General features: G+C 39.9%; 1 protein-coding gene across 1 annotated transcript; it reads left to right on the top strand.

The window, feature by feature from the left end:
* Positions 1–5,587: 5,587 nt before the first annotated feature.
* On the top strand, positions 5,588–21,841 carry LOC134537763 (brachyurin-like). The gene is made up of 7 exons (XM_063378540.1): positions 5,588–5,695; positions 8,257–8,323; positions 12,254–12,416; positions 14,558–14,724; positions 17,321–17,419; positions 18,867–19,009; positions 20,450–21,841. Exons 1-7 carry the CDS (start codon positions 5,654–5,656, stop codon positions 20,618–20,620), a joined length of 852 nt encoding a protein of 283 aa, XP_063234610.1. The 5' UTR covers positions 5,588–5,653; the 3' UTR covers positions 20,621–21,841.
* The last annotated feature ends 395 nt before the right edge of the window (positions 21,842–22,236 follow it).

Below are 22,236 nucleotides of genomic sequence, written 5' to 3'. Positions count from 1 at the left end.
TGAAATGCCAAATTTACCACAACGCCGACAGCTATAAAAAACTGCTGTGTACCACAACGCCGAATTACCACAACGCCGAAATACATTAACCCCGAAAAATTGTCATTGCAGGACTGCCACAAAGGTTAGGTTAGGTAGGGTTAGCACACAAATTCATTCAGTTGTTTTTTTTTTTTTTCATTTTGTTCCTGTGCCCCCCCCCCCCCCCCCCGTTACTGTATTTCGGCGTTGTGGTACCAAGCAGTTTTCTAGCTGTCGGCGTTGCGGTCAATTTGGCATTTCGGCGTTATGGTATTCGGCGTTATTGTACGTTCGGCGTTGTGGTAACGACCCCTCTCCTGAACACGTTCCTTAAACGATCCGAACCACGTGCTGGCTTTCGAGTTGAGGGCTACAACCGCGCGTGCCTGGCTGAAGCCGGTGTCCTAGCACAGTGTTTATACTACAGGGATATTCACCAATCCCTGGTTTCAAATAGCCGTCCCTCTTCCTTTTTCCTGTTTCCCCCCAAAAACATCCTAAAATTTTACAAATTCGAGATTATTTATTATCAGTTTTAAAACAGCGAATTTTGAAAATAAACACAAATTTTTTTTTCAGAAACATAAGCTGTATTAATTTATTTTTATATTTACATTTCATAAATAGTTGTTGCAGTTTCGTACGGACGTCGTAACTGACGTAATGAAACATGAGTTATAGTATACTGTATTTTGTTGAACGAGTTGACGTGCATTTTTGAAAATCGAATCACTACCGTAGGTTAAAAAAAAATGTTTTCCCGTAGGCTACCTCTATTTTTTTTTTTTTTTTCGCTCCTCAAATACTCTCTTGCGAAGACCTTATTTTTTCAATAGTTGCACACCTAAAATGTTGCTCATTTCGGGATACAGAGTGTTTAACATTAATATAACAAGTTATCACCTTTCATTATCTAATAATTTTGGTGCCTGCTTCTGGTATAAATAAGCCGTAGGTGTACCACTTTTAAAATGAAACATAAATGACTTGTATGAACGTAAAATTGTGGCTCGTATCAATTGAATTTTTAAGTAGAGTTTTAGCACAATTCAAATTATTCATTTAAATAATCTTTAATTCTTAAGAGAACTGCAAGATTTGCATTAATGTTTAAAGAAAGCCTGGAAAGCATTCGACTTTAAACATTAAATGCATTCTTAATGGATACCAGGTATTTGTAACACGCCTCAAAGGACAAGAAACATATAACAGCAATGCAAAATTTGAAACGACCCATGCACATGCAACCCGGCCGGAAGGTAAATTTTGGCAGCATCCAACGGGCAAAAGGCACTGACTTGTTAGTGTGCAAGTGTATGGAGTTGATTCTGGCACCATAAATTAACGGTAATTTCTTAGGTCTCTATTCATTTTTTCAAAATATGTTTGAGTCCGCACAAGTTTGTAAAAATGTCTTCAAGACAAATACCCTGGTTGGTTTTATAGGTATTCAGATTTTGGTCATGTTGGTGGGCTTCAATCAATGTACATTGGATGCGAAATATATTTAATATAGGCATGTAATGCTGTTTGAACCTGTAATTTTTCAAGAACAGATTATTAACAGCTTTAGTACATTCTGTAAAAACTTTAACATATTACGTTAACTCTGTAGTGTAATTTCACACAAGATAAACGAATGGATTTTAAAGCTGAAGTTCAAGAAACCCAACATTATTTGACATTAAAGCCACCAGGACTTAAAAACAGCTTTAAAGTAAGAATTCTAAGACATGAATTAACTTATCAAACGAGATAAATGTGAGTCATCTTTGGAGTGCCATTTTATTCCCCTGCTGTAATTCAGCAAACGTGCGGAGAGTTTGTCCTAGCCTGAAAAATTAGGCAAATACATTATTTTCACTGCACTGTGTTACATTATTCGTCGGTCTTTTACTCAGCAAGTCTATGCACCTTATTAACAAATATAGCCTAGAATGAGTAACTATAAGTAAAGGCTGGATTAACAGGCAGCCGAAACATAGAATTTGACATTTTAAACCATTAAATAGAACGAAACGAAAATTTAATATCAACCTAAATATTGTCGTTTCCATTACGATTTTTTTAATAAATTTCTTTTATGTAACAAGTACGTCTGTCGTTTTAATGGGGTAGCGGATTGAGTCGGTAAAGTGGAAGGTATATCAGGCAAGTGTACTTGGATTGATTGGTAGGGCCATGTACTTTTAGCAAAAAGGTTTCCAGATCAGCTATTTGTTAAACTTTTGCATCATTGGCTGTGTTTCGTGGTCAGGTTCATGTATACCGTCAACACACCAATCATAAGCCATCCAGTGCGGAATCAAACGCGTTCTGAATGGCCCGGCCAAATGCAAGAAAAGAATCACTAGCGCGGGCATTCCTTATTGCAGTTTAATATCATATATCAGATTATTTAGCTAAAAAATTAAAATCCGTGCTCTTGTGCATTGGTAAATAAAAGATACACGAATGAAACGAGAGGTATTTTGGTCACGCTCATTGGTCGATTGTGCATAGCTTGAGTGATGCGATCAACGTGAGTTTATAGTTGCAATCGAGTCATGTGCATTGCACAGCAGTCGTTTTTACTTAAAGGATCATTAAAGCATTAGCAATCAGGAGATCTCTGAGAATGTGCTTTGGAGATCGCTTAGATTGTATTGTATCGTTCTATGAGCACGTGATATCGAAATAAGTATTTGAAAACTTATGGCCACTGGATTTACAAAAAAAAAAGTTTTAGGGTGGTATTTATATTCACGTCTTGAGCAATTCCTTCGTCAAGAAATTCTTATATGCATTCTTATTGAACATTTGTGTGCCATAGAGGTTGCTTGAGATGATCTCAAGTGATCGCAAACAAGACAATCTTGATGAAGACCTTCTTATGATAGTCCCATATATCTCTTTCTGAGAGGGCATTCTCCTGTCTCATAGTCGTTGCTTGAGAACACCATCGTAGAAGCATGTTTCATAGTCGCTGAGACCGTGCTCAAGAACACGAATAAGATCGTCTTTGCCAAGACCACTGAAGACATGTCTCAAGCAATTGCTTGTTCTGATCGCAATGTAGAAAATGGCGGATTCTCGTGAACCTCGTATTTTTAAACTTAAATAAATCCTGTATGAAGTGCTGAAGCAATTTTATATGTATTTTAAATGAGTTTAGTTTTTCTTTGTGTCCAGTGATTACATTTTCAAGTGCTAAACAGACACGTTTATTTACATATCGATCACAGAAAGAGTACAATGGATGTGGAAAACGATGCGTTTAATGATGGTTGATGGTAAATATCACAATCAGAAAAGTTAATTCTACATTCGTGACACCCAGAACACATTAAAAATAATTTTAAAAAATTGGCATCACACAGTAGAACTAAAATAATTTTGAAATATTCGTTAGAGATATGGTAGTGTAATGGTTAGGGAGTTGGATTTCAAATCCAAGATTAAAGTAAACAATACGAGTATGGTTCAAATCCAGGCACTAACAGCACTTTTTTTATATAGTTACTGTTAATGAAAAATACAAATATAGCTTTAAGAGAAATTTTATTAGATTAATTTTTTAAAATCTAATTGTTATAATATATTTAAATACATAGCTCAGTTTATTGATTTGGTTATTTCATATGCAGTAGGCTTTGAGACATACTGTAGTCTATATATTTTACTTATAATACGATTAAATTATAGTATCACAAGTAACTTGAACAAGAAAAATTAACCTATTATATGAGGAAATAAATGTCTTATATTATTGATGAACAAACAAACACTTTATAAAGGGTTTTACAAAATTTTAAGTTCCTTTCTATGTAGCCTTATCAGATTCGTTCAAACTTATTTATTGTTATAATTCTAAACATACATTTTTCTTACTTAAATTAAAAATTTTCTTTTACTGTGTAGTTAAATCTGATATTTTTATTAAACTAACATTTACTGTACCTTATCCTGAAGCTGAAGCAGAGTGACTTTTTCTCAAAAAAAAAAAATATTCACTACCTGAAATATTTTTTGATAATTCTGTAAAGACAAGTAGCTTTTAAACAAGTAGTAATTCAGTATTAACAGTTCTATAGTACCAGAATATTTAACGAAAACAGTTCAATCGGTAAAGTTCGTGTATGATCGTGTCTTTTCGGCTGTCTCAAGTAAGTGCTTCGTCAAGCCGTAAGTACGGCAAACAAGCTCTTGCTTGAGCATGCAGTCTTCATGAAGCTCGTCTTGTTCGCGGACTATGAAACATGGAGATTGAAATCGCTGCCTTGAGAAACAAGACCGTCTTCGTCAAGACGGTCTCGAGACATTGCTCAAGATGCGACTATAAATACCAGCCTTAGAGTAAAACCGTATGTGAACAAGCATTGGATATTTTTACAGTACGGGTTTCATGATTTTTTTTTGTAGTTCAGAGAACATAACTCAACCTTTGCTGTAATCCAGGTGATATTCTCCCAGTAATAAAATGTTTCTGCATCTACATTCCGCCACTGTTTCGTTTAATTTCACGATCAGGAAATTATAAGCGTCTACGACTTCTATCTCAAGGCTCGGTCTTTTCACACCGCGTTTTATTTTCTTAACTCTCGTCATTACTATTATTTAAGGGCTATTTCTAAAAAAAAATTATCTCGATACCTTTCATGCATTTGTGGTTCTGCCACACATTTTTTTATTGGATATTCACTTAGTGTTATAACACAGGTGTAAAAATTGCGCACAAGTAATATTTATTATCATCACTTGCGCGAAACTTTTGAATTTACTTTTCAAAATAATAAAATACCAAAAAAATAGATGTTGAATTATTATTATTATTATTATTATCATTCAAAAGTCACACCTACTTAAAAAAAAGCAAAAAAATAAGTGAATGTTTATTTTAATATTTTTAAGGCATTAAAAATCACGATAAAAAAATTACACTTTCACTTTCACTAAAGGAACTATTTTAACTCATCACTTGAAAATTCATTTCAAAGTATCTTGCGTGATTGATGTCCTATTTCGTACTAGATGTGGCACCACTTTTTTACTTAACACTTTCTCCCCCTTCCTAAAAATAATTTTGATTTAGCTGGAAGTAGTTCTCTAGGCATTTTAAAAATGAAATGGAAAAATGAGTCACATACAGTGAAATAATGTAGCAAGCTGTTATAACCAACCATTGGAGTTGTAAACAGAAAATGTCAATCAATTTAAAAACTGACTGCGTATTTTTCTAAACGTGGTAGGATGGCTTTATGAGCTATGAAAACATATCACAAAGATAAATTAAAATTTAAAAATAATGACTTTAAAAAAAACTATCGTATCACGAACGGAAACATGGGCTTAGAACCTTTATCAATCGTTTGTGAATGTGCATGTTGGTGGCAACAATTTTTCCTGCACACCGTAACGAGAGATTCGAGTAAGTCCTCTCGAAGATACTGTATCAGTCACCGTCTGCGGTAATGCCGCATCAATCATCGAGGATGTGCCGAGTCGTCCCACAATGATTGATTCCGATTAAGAAACTGGATGATCCTGTGCATAAACTGATGACGCTCGCCCGACCCAGGCCGTTATAAACGCGGCGCCGTGCCCATTGTTTAACATTTGTCTCCTGACCGGGCATTCATCCCATCCCATCGCCATGGAAGTCTTTGTGCTGTCACTTCTGGTTGCCGCAGCCCAGGTATCTTTACTGACTGGTGTTTCCAATCTGACCGTAGTTTGTAAGTTTCTGAAGCGTATTCAAATGGGAAGCCTAAGATGCACATAAAGTTCTGCCATTCCCGATTACACCCGAACAATTCACCTTCGGCCAACCTCGGGTTTATTTATATATATTTATATTTCTCAGTTTATTTTAATGTAGCTATACTGACCTAACAAACCGTCCGTAGTGTTTTAAAGTGTTTTAATGTAGCTAACCTAACCGAACACTTTTGATATTTGAATTCAAATCCCGAAGTTGGCCGATGGTGAATAGTTCGGGTGTAATCGGGAATGGCAGAACTATCTGTGCATCTTAGGTCTCCCTATTCAAATATCGCAATAAGGCCATATGTGAAACTCCAGCCAATCAGCATTGGCGAAACGCAAGAGACACGTTACTGCATTGCTTTATAGCTATTTTAAACCACGCGCCGCTAGATGCCACTAGTGTAAACCAATTTTTACGCATTTAAAACGTAGGTGCACTCCACGCCGCCAGTTTCGCTGTCATCGCTTGTCTCGCGTATTTCTTACCAGTTTCACATATTGTTCCTATTACAATATTTGGTGTACTTAACTCTTCTTAACAGCCGGTAGGCAAATGACTCGCCAGAGAGAAACGAAAAGTGAAACGTTCAGGTGGTGAGATGTTGAGAATACAGAGCGAGAGGGTGAATAAAGAACCAAGTAGAGTCAGAAAACTGCAGTGCTTTTTTGCAGGTTTTCCCGTCACCATGTTTGTTACAATTGTGAACTATTAGAATCAACTTGTATCGTTAAAGTGAATTTTTTTTTTTTAATCTTTCAAATGTTTTGTTGAAACGGGAAGTTTCACTTACATATAACATGCGTCGTGCATACGCACCGATTTTCTTTACCAACAACGCCCTTTCCAAATGCACCATGTTCTTCTGTCTATCGAAGTCATGGCGTTAAACAGAAATAAATTATTAGGCTGGGATTTAAAATCACTCAAAAAACTAAAAACACGAAGTGCAACATGGTTTTATCATTACACAGGACGCAAAAAATGGATCGCTATTTTTCCTCGTTTTTAAACATCTTCCATTTCTGAATGTAAAATCTCGGTCGATTTCGTTAATGGGCAATATCCGACCAAAGGGGTAGAAATGGGGAAGGTTTCTTGAAAAACAGAAAAGTTTCTGTAACTACCATAATATGGGAAATATCACATCAGTTTGAAGTATTTTAACTCCTAGAAGTAAAACCAAAATATTTTGTCTAAATATGTTTTTGATACGACCAACCATAACTGCAAATGGTTGAATAAACCAGGGTTCGAGAACAAAATAATCATAACTCTCTTCGTATGCACAACATCGAGTTTGCAAAAATTATTTATTAATCTAATAATTTTATCTGAAATAATTTTGGACAGAAAAACCATAGTTGCAGGGGGTTGAAAAAATATAGGGGTAGAATTTTAAAAACGTTCATAATTTACGACCATGTGCACTGTTAAATCCGTTCTGATTTATTGTAAAACATTAAAATATTATCTACAACTTTCGTCTGAAATAGTTTTTACAAGACCAACCATTACTGCAAAGGGTAGAATAAACAAGGATACGAGGACAAAAAAATCATAACTTTCTTCGTAGGTACATCTAATTCGTTCGGATATTTCGTAAATCTTATAATTTTTATCTAAAACTTTTGTCTGAAAATATGTTTCATTAGATTAACAATTGCTGCAAGGGTTTGAAAAAATAAGGGGTAGAAGTTTTAAAAAATGCAAAACTCCCTTAGTAGGTACACTATAAAATCCTTTCAAATAGTTAGTAAAACTTAAAATTTTTGAACTAAAACTGTTGTCTGAAACCCTTTTTTTATACTACATACCAATAATACAAGGGGTGGAAATAACAAGCGTGGAAAAAAAAAGTTTCTTATTTTAATATATATATATACTACTGAATCCGTTATAATATATTGTAAAACACCTAAACTTTATCTAAAAAATTTGGCTAAAAACATTTTTGATGAAACTATTACCGTAAAAACAGGGTTTGAATTATTATAGAAAAAACTTTAAACTGTCATAGTATAAAATTCGTCGGAATTTATTAATAACCATCTTAATGTTACCTTAAACCTTTGTCCGAAAAAAAATTGATACTGTCATGTATTACTGCAATGGATGAAAAATAGTGTTTGAAGATCAAAAATAATTGCATTACTACCTTAGTAGTCATAATATGAAATTCGGTAAAACACGAAATGCTGGATGCATTAAGTTAGAAAAATTCGAAATATTTTCGCTGCGTGGAATATGAGAAAATTTTAAATCAATATTTTTTTTATATTGGTGAACATATAGGATGTTATGTAGAATAGATTGTGTTCTTAAAATGTTCCAGGAGTTCATAGAAGTTTTCAAAATATTATTAGGAGAAACAGATTCTTCGAAATCTACCTACTCCTGTAGGCTGTGCCGAAAGGGATTATTTTAATAGTTATGTTCCAGGCCCTTTGTAAAATCTTTAGGTATAAACGCTGGTATTTTTGTGTCTTTAGGCTGCACCATCCCTTAACAGCAATGGCGTGGGTCTTGAACCAATAATGAAACGGATGCCTGTTTTGGGTAAGTGTGAATAATAATTTTAACATACATATTACTTTTTACATGTAATTCATTGTTATTGAAATTAAGTTATCAGAATTTTTCGAGGTAGTCTAGTTTAAAGTCTTACTAATGATGCATTCAGATGTACAATAGTCATCATAACTGATGTACATTAACAAAATATCTCATAATTGTTTAACTAACTTTGAGATTAGGACATATTTGCCTTTTTAAAGTTATACTTCTGTAGGAGCGTTGAGGTTGAAATAAGATAACTCTTGACTAAAATTTGCCTACTTGACAAAAATTACTTTACAGCTGATTTCGAATATATAGGAAAATAATTGTCTTCGCCAGATTTAGAAAAAAACCATCCTATCATCTTTCAACCCCGCTTGAAGCAGAATGTTGGTACTTCTTGTTGAATTTTTGAACGCTTGACAAAAATTAATGTTTACATATAATTTTGAAGAAAAAAAATTGGTTGTCTGTAAAGTCGGTTTACGGACGATAGTTTAACGTGACAACGTCATAACAAAACATTCATGAAATGATTGCATACTTTTATGAATAAAATTGAATCATATTTATTGAATTATCACTATTTTGTATGGATACAAAGAAGGAGTGAAATTAAATCTACAATTTAATTGATAAATTTACTTTTATTTGCACTCATTTATTCAAATATGTTTATTACTTTAACGAACATATTATTTTAACTATAACTTTTATACATGTTTGCTATTTAACTTCTTCCAATCTGTGTTATTCTGTTAAAGATAGGACGATGATAGGAAAAGTAGGAAACGAATGGGAGTGTTTCAAGTTTAATGTGCCTCGAAAAAGTCAAATCGATGGTTGTTCCAATCGAATGGAAAAGAGATAGATGCGGCGCAAGCGTACATACAATGAGCGTAACGGGACACATCGTAACGGGACAATGTTCGTAACGGGACCATGTTCGTAACGGGACAATGTGCGTAACGGGACAATGAGACATCCTTTTTCGTGCGCGCAGCCTGATTTCATCAATTTATTAGACGTTGTCGCTTCAAAAAAATTGTTGTGGCTATGTCGGGACACACGGCCGTTAGTTTAGCGTGAAACTTCTGGCTGAAACTGATAGATCTTTATGAACTGTATTCACAAACACACGAATCACCGCGCGATGACGTCTGAGTCGTGAGTGAGCCGCGCTGAGTAGAAATGAGCGAAAGCGCCGTTTTTGACCAATCCGCGCGGTTCCCCTGCCCCTTCCCACCGCCCTCCCGCGAAGCAAACTCAAGGTCGTATAAGCAAGCTGACTATATACATTAAATAATGACACCGTACCTACGTTTCTAAGACTAATAGTTAGGGAATTATTAAGGCAAGACGATATAGACCTTTTCGTTACGGTACACATATCTGTTCTGGTACCCGAATTTTTCGGTGTGATTTTTAAGACGTTTCACGTAAAAAAAAAAAGTAAGCAATATCTTTTTCTACATAAGATTTCAAAAAAACAGCCCATCCTACATTCCCACCCTTTAAAAAAATAATATTAGTATTTCTTGATGAAATTTTGCACACTTGATATTCAAAATAAGACCAAAATTACTGTCTACCTCTGATTTTGGAAAATCTACCCCATCCTCCATCTACCAGTAAATTAAACTTCCGAAATAAAATATTACTTTTTTAGGCGTTAAGCCAAGGCAATAGAGCGTACTTCAGCTTATAGGTACATATACATATAATAACTTTATGTATATTGTCCTGTAAAACATTATTCTAATACAAAAGTTATGAAAAAAATATGATAAGTTTAGTAACAATTAATTTCATAACAGTTCAGTGTACTATATAAAAAGAAGTTTAACTTATAGCGCGCGTACATACGTACACGCACAATTTTTTTATTAAATATTTTTTTTATGTTAAGAAATATTAGGCATTGCATCTTGCAATTTAAAATATTTTGATACCGCTTGCAATAAAGCTTCGTGCTAATTTGTTTTGGTTTAACATGGCATGGGGCTCCTTCTTGTTGAAGTCAATACTTTTAAACTGGTGATATTATTATGACAGTTGATTCCCTCGAGTGAAGTAATGTTATTTCCTCGCGGCACTTACAGACTAGAGCCTGTTAGTAAGTATGTGGTTGCAAAAAGGTATAGAAGGTCTGGGAGATATTATTTATGCCTTGAAATGCAAAAAAAAATTGGATGAATAATTTAAAAATTTTGTTATAACAAAAAAATGGAAAAAAAACCATAAAGACAGGCTAAATTCCCTTTTATACGTTCACACAGGCCCCATAATGAATAAAATGCCATCAAAAATTAATGCAAATCAGTCCCTAGAAAACCTAACACGTAAAATTATTTAGTAAATTTATAAAAAGCATTAAAAATTAATTTACTTCCGTGTTTGTAGCATAACTCAGGTGGAGCTTGCATAATAAGTTGATAAATCTCGGGGTAAACCAAAGTCTAGCTGTAATTCTTGAAGGACAGCCATTACATCTGAACCCCGCGTGGAGAGTGAACTACCTATGTAATCTACAATGAGAAGGGGATACCAGCGACCCCCATTAAATAAAACCAACCAGATCTTGCACGAACGAAGATCGCCAATTGAGAGGAATGTGAGCTTGCAAAGGAAAACTAAACAATTATGTAACAAGTTTACATTTACGAGGTAGCAGGAACCAAGCCTCGGCACCAGAAACAAAATTATTCATGTAAATAATATCCTAAATCGTGGTTTCTAAGAGATCAATTTGCTTCGATGAAACAATTTAAAGTAACTTTTACCCACCTTATCGATGTCCGTGTATTATCAGTCAGGGATACGGACATTTCATTATTACAAAACCTACTCTTTTTCTTAGTGTAACCCCAACAAATGTTAAAATAATATTCTGTTGCTATTTTTGAAGTTTACATTATTTAGAGGGAAATTTTTTAAAAGTGGACCATCTATACGTCCAAAATTGATAAACGAAAACATACCGCGTTGAGAATACTCAGTGACCGGTTCATATAAAATTTATCTTGCACCAGTTTGTTGCTGATTCATTTACTACTGGAATTTACCTATCAAGGCTGAGCGAGTTTGGAACAGTATTGAGGAATTCACGGGTTCATTATTCCTGTCAAACTATGCCGACTTCGGTTGTCTTCGACTTCCAGAAGTCTCTGCAAAAGGTTGACACTGTGGAGACTAGTTATCTTGAATCAAGTTTGCCGCAATTTGACTCAGTGGAGTTTAGTTATCTTGAATCAAACATCCTGCAATCCTGCCATAGTAAAGAATAGTTATCTTGAATCGAGCTTGCTGCAGGCTTGACACAGTAGAGGCTTTATTTCTTGAATAAAACTTGCAGCAAGCTTTACGATTTTTCGTAGCAAAGCTTGCATTAAAGCTACACTAAAGTACTTTTTGACGTGACAACGTCTAATAAACCGCATCTATCTCTCTTCCACTCGATTGGAACAACCATCGATTTGACTTTTTCGAGGCACATAAAACTTGAAACACTCCCATTCGTTCCCTACTTTTCCTATCATCGTCCTATCCTTAACAGAATAACACAGATTGGAAGAAGTTAAATAGCAAACATGTATAAAAGTTATAGTCAAAATAATCTCTTCGTTAAAGTAATAAACATATTTGAATTAATGAGTGCAAATAAAAGTAAATTTATCAATTAAATTGTTTATTTCATTTCACTCCTTCTTTGTATCCATACAAAATAGTGATAATTCAATAAAATGAATCAATTTTATTCATAAAAGTAGGCAATCGTTTCATCAATGTTTTGTCATGACGATGTCACGTTTAACTATCGTCCGTAAACCGACTTTACAGACAACCAATTTTTTTTTCTGCTTACTGGTGGTCAGTGACCTCGTTGTCGACGACGGTGAAACAAGGTCCTGTGATATCGCTGCTCGACAGACGACGCGCCCGTGTACCCGACCAGCAGGATCGTGAACGGCCGGCCGGCCTCCAGGGGACAGCTGCCCTACCAGGCGGCCTTGTTCCTGGACGGGCGGAACTTCTGCGGAGGGTCGCTCATCTCGCCGTCCTGGATCCTCACGGCCGCGCACTGCACCGTCGAGTGAGTGGTCCTTCCAGTCCTCGTGGTCGGTGGAATACTGACAAGTAACGGGGTGATCGCGAGGCGGCGCTTTTATTTGTGGCACAGGGCCGGCGCGTCCGTACAGGCGAACTAGGCAACCGCCTAGGGCGCCAAGTAGCTGGGGGCAGCGCAGCACGACACATAACAGCTCATATAATATGTTTAACTATTATTGAAACTAGATGAAAATGGTTTTTTGTAACAGTTTGGAATGTTTATATTGATATAAGTAATTATTATTTAAAGTCCACGTTGACCTGTTTGTTTATGATTTGTAATAAGTAAAAAAAAGGGGTAAAAAACACAAGCCTGCTTACAGTATATTGTTGACAAAATATTAGGCTTACGTGATGTATTTTGAGGCAAGGACTATTCTTTGTGGTGTCCGGCGGGGGCGGAGGGTGGGGGAATTAAGGTTTTTCGCCTAGGGCGCCAATTTACCTTGCACCGGCCCTGTTGTGGCATGTAGTCGATTCAGATCCAGTAATTGGACACATCTGTGAATTAGAGGTTCGATGGTCCGCCCGTTAAAATGAGAGCCCGAAATTAAAAATAATAGTCCTAAAAGACTACTTTAAGAATTTCTGGTGTCTTAAAGAGTCATTGTCTTAACTATGGTTGAACCTATTTTTTTTTTTAGAGTAAGAACAAACAAACTTTAAATCATATGTCAGCCCTGTGTTATTAAATATGAAAATCTTGGGTTAGTATAGTTTTTAAAAAAATGACACACGGAACAGTTACACTAAAAATAAAGTATAATAACATGTTATTTTACAAACTGTTTAACCGAATTTTAATGTCAGGTGTGAGTGGAGCAGATTATTTAGGTTATCTCTCTTTTTTTTAAGTTCCATGATGATTATGAGATTAGGGTGATCATTCCCCTCTTCCCTTTTATTGAAAACGTTACAGCACAGTTCTAATAGCTGTTTTTATTCTATGAATACCGCTTCCCTCAGGACTTCAAATATGGATGATTTCTCATATGTGCAGGAATGTCCAGTCGTCTGTTTAATCGCCAGCTTCAAAGTCACTATCGTCATCATCGTTAGCTATCGGCATTAGCACACGTCAGGCAGGAAGCAACCCCAACTATGCGGAGCGAATAATGACACTATTTAGCAGCAGTTCATCAACTGCCACCGGTGATTTGATTAGGGAATTTTTTTTGTAAATGGAACAGAAAATATTCACGTATGATATAACGATATTTGTAAAAATTTTGTACTTTTACATGAAAAGAACTGCATCACCACAAAATATTGTTCGCGGTAATACTGGGTTCGTATTCTTGCCCGGGAATTTTTTTATACTTTGTGCCGTCTCAGTACCTCCAACAGCTTAAAAGGTATGTGTAGACCGTTTCCTGAAAAATCTTTCCGGTATTAACTGTCGTGATAAAACAAAATGAAATTCAATTATAAAATATATTCGATTGTCTTTCCCATGTTTTAAATAAATAATGTTCTAAAAATATTTTGACATCCTGTCTTGTGGCATAACCAGTGGCGTAGCCAGGATTTGTGTATGGGGGGTGTTAAGAAGCATGGCCCCCCGCATTAAAGCGGGTGGTCCGGGGGTCCTCCCCTGGGAAAATTTGGATTTTAAGGTGTGAACTAGTGCTATTTTAGCAGTTTTCGGTACTTCAATTTAAATATTGCAATCGTAAAAAATTTATTAATTATAGTATGAAATTTGTTTGAGTGATGAATAGAGACCCGGAAAATTCGAGGGGTTCAATGACCTCCAGGATAGACTCCAATATCCTTTACACACTCGGGCAAATGCCAACTGTTCATTGGCTGCTGACTTGTGAGTCGTCTCGACTGGGTGGCCTGTGATTCGACACTTCTATGAGTGAGGGTCTCTAATTGGCCCTCATTACTCCAGATTAACAGTGAACCAATGACAGAAGCAGCACTAAGGTATAATTATTTGAATTTTAGTATAACACGAAATGAACCCGCGAATTTTCCGGGTCTCTAGTGATGAATAAGAACCCCTAAACCCGCCCCCCCCCCCCCTGGCTACGCCCCTGGGCATAACAAACTATGTGTTTGTTGGCGACTGGAGCCTTGTGAGGATCGCGCGCCTGAGACGGTGGTGCCGTGTCGCAGCGTGGAGCTGGTGACGGCCTACCTGGGCGTGGTCCGCCTGCACGAGGACCAGGACAGCCGGGCGGTGCTGGAGACCCGGCAGGTCGTCAACCACGCCGCCTACAACCCGACCAACCTCAACAACGACGTGGCGCTCGTGCACCTGCCCCGACACGCGCCTCTCTCCCGTGAGTCCCCGCGAGCACGCGCTCCCCGCGACGGGGGGGAGGGGAGAACACGCGTGAGCTCCAGGGGAGGTAGGGGTGGGTGTGGAAGAAAAACACGCGTGAGCTCCAGGGGAGGTAGGGGTGGGTGTGGAAGAAAAACACGCGTGAGCTCCATGGGAGGGAGGGGGTGGGGGAAGAAAACACGCTTTAGCTCCATGGGCGGGAGGGGGTGGATAAGTAAACACCCTTTAGCTCCATGGGCGGGAGGGGGTGGGGGAAGTAAACACGCGTGAGCTCCAGGGCGGGAGGGGGTGGGGGGTAGAAAACACGCGTGAGCTCCATGGGCGGTAGGGGGTGGGGGAAGAAAACACGCGTGAGCTCCATGGGTGGGAGAGGGTGGGGGGAAGAAAACACGCATGAGCTCCATGGGTGGGAGAGAGGGTGGGGGGAAGAAAACACGCGTGAGCTCCATGGATGGGAGGGGGTGGGGGGAAGAAAACACGCGTGAGCTCCATGGATGGGAGGGGGTGGGGGGAAGAAAACACGCGTGAGCTCCATGGATGGGAGGGGGTGGGGGGAAGAAAACACTCGTGAGCTCCATGGATGGGAGGGGGTGGGGGGAAGAAAACACGCGTGAGCTCCATGGATGGGAGGGGGTGGGGGGAAGAAAACACGCGTGAGCTCCATGGATGGGAGGGGGTGGGGGGAAGAAAACACGCGTGAGCTCCATGGATGGGAGGGGGTGGGGGGAAGAAAACACGCGTGAGCTCCATGGATGGGAGGGGGTGGGGGGAAGAAAACACGCGTGAGCTCCATGGATGGGAGGGGGTGGGGGGAAGAAAACACGCGTGAGCTCCATGGATGGGAGGGGGTGGGGGGAAGAAAACACTCGTGAGCTCCATGGATGGGAGGGGGTGGGGGGAAGAAAACACTCGTGAGCTCCATGGGTGGGAGGGGGTGGGGGGAAGAAAACACTCGTGAGCTCCATGGGTGGGAGAGGGTGGGGGGAAGAAAACACGCATGAGCTCCATGGGTGGGAGAGAGGGTGGGGGGAAGAAAACACGCGTGAGCTCCATGGTTAGGAAGGGGGGGGGAAGAAAACATGCGTAAGCTCCATGGGTGGGAGAGGGTGGGGGGAAGAAAACACGCGTGAGCTCCATGGATGGGAGGGGGTGGGGGGAAGAAAACACGCGTGAGCTCCATGGATGGGAGGGGGTGGGGGGAAGAAAACACGCGTGAGCTCCATGGATGGGAGGGGGTGGGGGGAAGAAAACACGCGTGAGCTCCATGGATGGGAGGGGGTGGGAGGAAGAAAACACTCGTGAGCTCCATGGGAGGGAGGGGGTGGGGGAAGAAAACACGCGTGAGCTCCATGGATGGGAGGGGGTGGGGGGAAGAAAACACTCGTGAGCTCCATGGGTGGGAGAGGGTGGGGGGAAGAAAACACGCATGAGCTCCATGGGTGGGAGAGAGGGTGGGGGGAAGAAAACACGCGTGAGCTCCATGGTTAGGAAGGGGGGGGAAGAAAACATGCGTAAGCTCCATGGGTGGGAGAGGGTGGGGGAAGAAAACACGCGTGAGCTCCATGGATGGGAGGGGGTGGGGGGAAGAAAACATGCGTGAGCTCCATGGGAGGGAGGGGGTGGGGGAAGTAAACACGCGTGAGCTCCATGGATAGGGGGGGGTGGGGGGAAGAAAACATGCGTGAGCTCCATGGGAGGGAGGGGGGTGGGGGAAGTAAACACGCGTGAGCTCCATGGATAGGAGGGGGTAGGGGGAAGAAAACATGCGTGAGCTCCATGGGCGGTAGGGGGTGGGGGAAGAAAACACGCGTGAGCTCCATGGATGGGAGGGGGTGGGGGGAAGAAAACACGCGTGAGCTCCATGGATGGGAGGGGGTGGGGGGAAGAAAACATGCGTGAGCTCCATGGGAGGGAGGGGGTGGGGGAAGTAAACACGCGTGAGCTCCATGGATAGGGGGGGGTGGGGGGAAGAAAACATGCGTGAGCTCCATGGGAGGGAGGGGGTGGGGGAAGTAAACACGCGTGAGCTCCATGGATAGGAGGGGGTAGGGGGAAGAAAACATGCGTGAGCTCCATGGGAGGGAGGGGGTGGGGGAAGTAAACACGCGTGAGCTCCATGGGAGGGAGGGGGTGCGGGGAAGTAAACACGCGTGAGCTCCATGGATAGGAGGGGGTGGGGGAAGTAAAACGCGTGAGCTCCATGGGAGGGAGGGGGGTGCGTGGAAGTAAACACGCGTGAGCTCCATGGTTAGGAGGGGGGGGGAAGAAAACATGCGTAAGCTCCATGGGAGGGAGGGGGTGGGGGAAGTAAACACGCGTGAGCTCCATGGGAGGGAGGGGGTGGGGGAAGTACAACCAACCTCTCACCTTAAACACACACACCTTCTCCGTTCCGCTGTGGGTAGCAAAGGAAAGTTTATATTTCATCTCCGTAAAAAGCTTGAATGGAGGTGATTTGTCAGGTTCATTCGCTCTTCTTCCGCGCAATAAAACACCTACAAATAATATTTAAAAAACGTACACGGAAGTGGTTTTAATACAGCAAAGATAAGGTTTTTTTTAAGGACAAAACTCATCTGTGATGTATGTTTCAGATGAAATCTCAGTGGTGAATCTGCCATCTTACTCCCAAGCAGTCGAGACATTCGTCAACCAGCCTGTAAGAGCCAGCGGTTGGGGTAGGACTTCAGACAGTGAGTACTTATCGGTGATGAAGCTCATTTCGTTCCTGATCATCTCTCGTCAACAATTACTGTTGGGGGATCAATTCGGAGTTTTCTATTATGATAAATACTTTAGAACAAATCTGTCGGTATATTCGACCAGTTTGATAATATTCTAGCTTTTAAAATTGGGAAAAGAAAAAAAGTTTAATAGATTTTCCATCCTTACTTATAGAAAAACCTGAAGCTAAATAAAATACTGACAAGCTACCCTTCCGATTGGGTAAGACTCATCAATACCTAACTGGACATGATGAATAAAAGGCTCATAAATAATTTATAGATGATAATTTAAAATGTTTCATGATTTATTTATAATTTGCAATATGTGAAATTTAATCGTAATTTGTAATTAAAGCCGTTATTTTTATTTAGATTATCTTAATTTTTCTCGTAAACATTTGGACTAGAAAATAATTGTTCTGTGACTTATGGTTACATGTACTAGCGAAAATCCAAAATTCAAAACGTGTTTTCAGAAGTTCTTAAATTCCCACCATGCACCGAATTATCACATTCTATGTCCGAGAATTTTTGCTACGCATTCATAAAATAACCCTACTACTGATAACAATTCAAAATAAAATCAAACATGCTATACTTTTGGGGAATAATATTCTTTACAATACTTATGCTGCAACAATTAATTCGGGTAACTTTGACTATTCACACTAAAAAAAAAAATACTTTGCTAACTTGACAAGTTTATTTAGCAATTTTTTTCAAATAACATGCTTGGTTAGTAAAGTATTTTTTTTTACCGTTATACTAGTCAATTTTAAACTTTATAACTTTTTTTTTCCTTCCCTTTCTTTACTATATTTTGAATTGTTATCAATAGTACGGTTATCTATGATTGCGTAGCAAAAAATTTGTAGTCACAGTATCTGATAATTTGGTGAAAGGTTCGGGATTTGAAAATTTTTGAAAATAAAAAAAAAGTTTATTACTCAAAACCTACGACACTTCGTGAATTTCGTGTTTTTTTGTTTTGTTTAGAACCATGATTAATACAATTGATACAATCAAGGGCGGAGCCAGGGGGGGGGGGGGGTTAGGGGTTCAAACAACCCCTCCCCCCTTAGCACCAATCCTTTAATTAATTTCTTATTCATCACTCAAACAAATTTCATATTAAAATTAATAAAAAAATTTACCATCACAATATTTAAATTTAAGTACCGAAAACTGCTAAAATAGCACTATTTTACACCTTAAAATCCAAATTTTTCCCCGGGGGAGGACCTCCCGGACCCCCCGCTTTAATACGGGGGGAGGGGGGGGGCCATGCTTCTTAACACCCCCCACACACAAATCCTGGCTACGCCACTGGATGCAATGAAGTTGAGTTCTGGGACACTCTGTATGTGCGCGACGCGACGGTGGCGTGAGGCGAGCCCGTCTTCTTGTTCCGCAGCGGCCGCCGGCGTGAGCCCGCACCTGAACTACATAGACGTGAGCGTGATCTCCAACGCTGCGTGCGCGCGCACCTACGGCACGAGCGTGGTGGTGCCAGCCACGCTCTGCGCGAGCGCCGCCGGCGGACAGAGCACCTGCAGCGTGAGTCGCCCGCGTGTGTGTGTGTGTGTGTGTGTGTGGTATCCTGCCTCGTTTACAAACGTTACCACCCATTTTCACCCCGTTAGTAGAGACCCGTGAATTTCGCGGATTCATTTCGTGTTATGCTAGAATTCAAGTAATTATACCTTAGTGCTGCTTCTGCCATTGGTTCACTGTTAATCTGGAGTAATGAGGGCCAATTAGAGACCCTCACTCATAGAAGTGTCGAATCACAGGCCACCCAGTCGAGACGACTCACAATTCAACAGCCAATGAACAGTTGGCATTTGCCCGAGTGTGTAGAGGATATTGTAGTCTATCCTGGAGGTCATTGAATCCGCGAAATTCACGGGTCTCTACCCATTAGTAGAGACCTGCCAAATTCGCGGATTCATTTACCTCTAGGATGGACTCCACAGTCCTTTAAATACTCGCGGAAATGACACCTGTTCATTTGGCTACTGACGCGCGAGACGTCTCAACGTCTCAACGTCCGTAATTCGGCACTTTCTTGGTTTATGTGTTTCCCATTGGCTCACAGTTCCCCCGGGTAAAACGTGGGTCAATCGCAGAAGCGGTACGAAGGTATAGTTGTTTTGATGCTAGCTTATCGCGAAATGAATTCCGCGAATTTTGCATGTCTCTACCCATTAGGAATGGGTAGGGACCGGAAAAATTCGCGGATTCAAATGACCTCTAGGATAGCCTCCATTATCCTCTGCATTTCTACAGTAAACACGGCGTGTTCATTGGGCACTAAATTGTGTGGCGTCTCCACTGGGTAGCTTGTGATTCGAGACGCTTCTTTGGTCGATAGTCTCTCATTGGCCTCAGAGAGTTCCAGTTAAACTGCGAGCCAATAGCAGAACCAACAGAAATGTACATAAGTTTGAATTTCAGCCCATCACGAAATGAATCCGCGAATTTTTCCGGTCTCTAGGAATGGGAATTTAAAAAAAAAAAAAATCCTTCTTCATTACACTGCTGGGGTACCTACTCAAGGAATATTTCATCCAAAATTTAATATACTTTTAGGTCCATCGGTTTATGCTGTCCGTTGTCTGTCAGTCAGTCAGTCAGTGTCAAAGAATTTCATCAAGTAGACAGAGAAAAAAGGTTTGTTTGAATCAAACAAATATTCACTTAGTGGAACAAAATATTTTGTTAGTCTAACCGAACTCGGTAAGCAAAAAAAATAATTTGTTACACCTAACCAAATATATACATTTGAGTTGACAAAATATTTTTTTTTTTTTTTGGGTCAACAGAATGTCTCCTGCTACAAAATATTTTTTTGAATTAACAAAATATATATTTATTTCGCCACATACAAACAAATATTTTGTTTAGGCAAATCAAACCTTTATCTCAATGTAGATGCTACCTACCCCCTGAAGGAGATGTTCGCAAACAGTTGTATTTGTTTGTTGGTCGGGGCAGGGCGACAGCGGCGGACCGCTGGTGACCCTCGCCGCCAGCCCCACCCTGGTGGGCGTGGTGAGCTTCGTGTCGCAAGCAGGCTGCGCCAGCGGCAACCCTTCCGGCTACATGAGGGTCACGGCCTTCCTGGACTGGATCCACGCCGTCTCCGGGCTGCACATCCGCGCCTGAAGGGGCCGGACCGCTCCGAGCTCCCGGACTGCCTAGCGAACCTTGGGCGACCCCACCTCTCTCTCTCTCTCTCTCTCTCTCTCTCTCTCTCTCTCTCTCTCTCTCGGCTCTCATTCACGTGTTCCTTCACGAATAATCATCAGGGACCTGAAAAATTCGCGGTTTCGAGGACCTCCAGGATAGTGCACACCAGTGGTGCCCAAACTTTTTCAGATGGCGACCCACCTTTCCTCATAGGAATACCTCAACGGTCTATCGGTCCATGGTGGAGTAAAGAACCTTATTTCTATCGTATCCCTTCCTTATGTATACATAATTACCATTAAATATTGTAAATGTATGCATATTTTTTTAGATAACGATTGATTATTGATAAACAATTTGTGTTCTGATATGAAAATGGTTGACAAAATATAAGCACTTTGTAGGAAAAAAAAGTTTTTTTAATTTAAAAATAGAAATGTGTTTGCACGCAAATCGACTTGTTTCGATTTTTCTTATCTTTTCTGATGGTTTATTCAATGGTTTCTGATAGTTTTAGGATCGAGTCGCGACCCACCTGTAACCATTCCGCGACCCACCAGTGGGTCGCGACCCACCGTTTGGGAACCGCTGGTGTACACAGTCCTCTGTACACTCTGTGCAAATAACGGCCAGTTCGTTGTTGGCTGCTGACTTGTGAGTCGTCTCAACTGGTTTAAGCCCGTGATTTGTCACTTCTTTGGTTGAGGGTTTCTCATCGGCCCAGAGTCGCCCAGACGAACAGTGAGCCGATAGCAAAAGCACCTTAAAGGTATATGTATATGTATGTGAATTTCAGACTATCACGAAATGAATCTGCGAATTTTTTCCGGTCTCTAATAATTATTTATCTGTAATTTTCTTTTCTCTTAAAAAAAAAAACATTAGAAACATGCATGTGAACATATGCCGTGTGATTTTTAAATCGGTGTCCCCATTCTTCCCCTCCCCTCCCTCTTTTCATTTTTAAAAATATTTGGATTTGCCTCTGTGCCCGATAGTTTTCCTTCAGTCATCTAAATAAATTCATGAGCTATATATATATATATATATATATATATATATATATATATATATATATATATATATATATATGGGTAGGCTGTATTTTTACTACAGCCGCCAAGGGTTTGCTTCATGAAGTTCCATCTCGCTGAACGGGAATGTTGTGTATGAAATAAATAAAATAATTGAACCAAATTGATGTTGCTTTATTTTTTGTCTTTCAACATCATTAGAGAGCATATCCATGTGTATTACCAAACAATTTCCTGCTTTCCCCGTCGCAAGGCGGGCGGCTGAGCAGTGACGTCGGAACAGGGGGGGGGGGGGGCAACAGGGGCGAGTCGCCCCCGTGCTATTATGCATGGGGGGGGCGAGAGTATCATTTCGCCCCCCTCCTTTTCCCAGAATAAATGTTTAGTCCTAGTAGTATTTTTCTCAACCAGTAGTAACAAACGTTGCATTGGTGATCACATTGATTAGAAAATCAAATTTATGATTGTCAATATACTATAAAAGTATTGCAAATTCCTAGATGATATTTTATTTAAATTGTACTACATGTACTGTCATAGTATTATTTAATACATACT

Source organism: Bacillus rossius, chromosome 12 (assembly GCF_032445375.1).
Source record: "Bacillus rossius redtenbacheri isolate Brsri chromosome 12, Brsri_v3, whole genome shotgun sequence".
Lineage (NCBI taxonomy): Eukaryota > Metazoa > Arthropoda > Insecta > Phasmatodea > Bacillidae > Bacillus > Bacillus rossius.
Note: the sequence above shows the minus strand (reverse complement) of the source record. Positions and strands in the feature narration are given on the sequence as shown.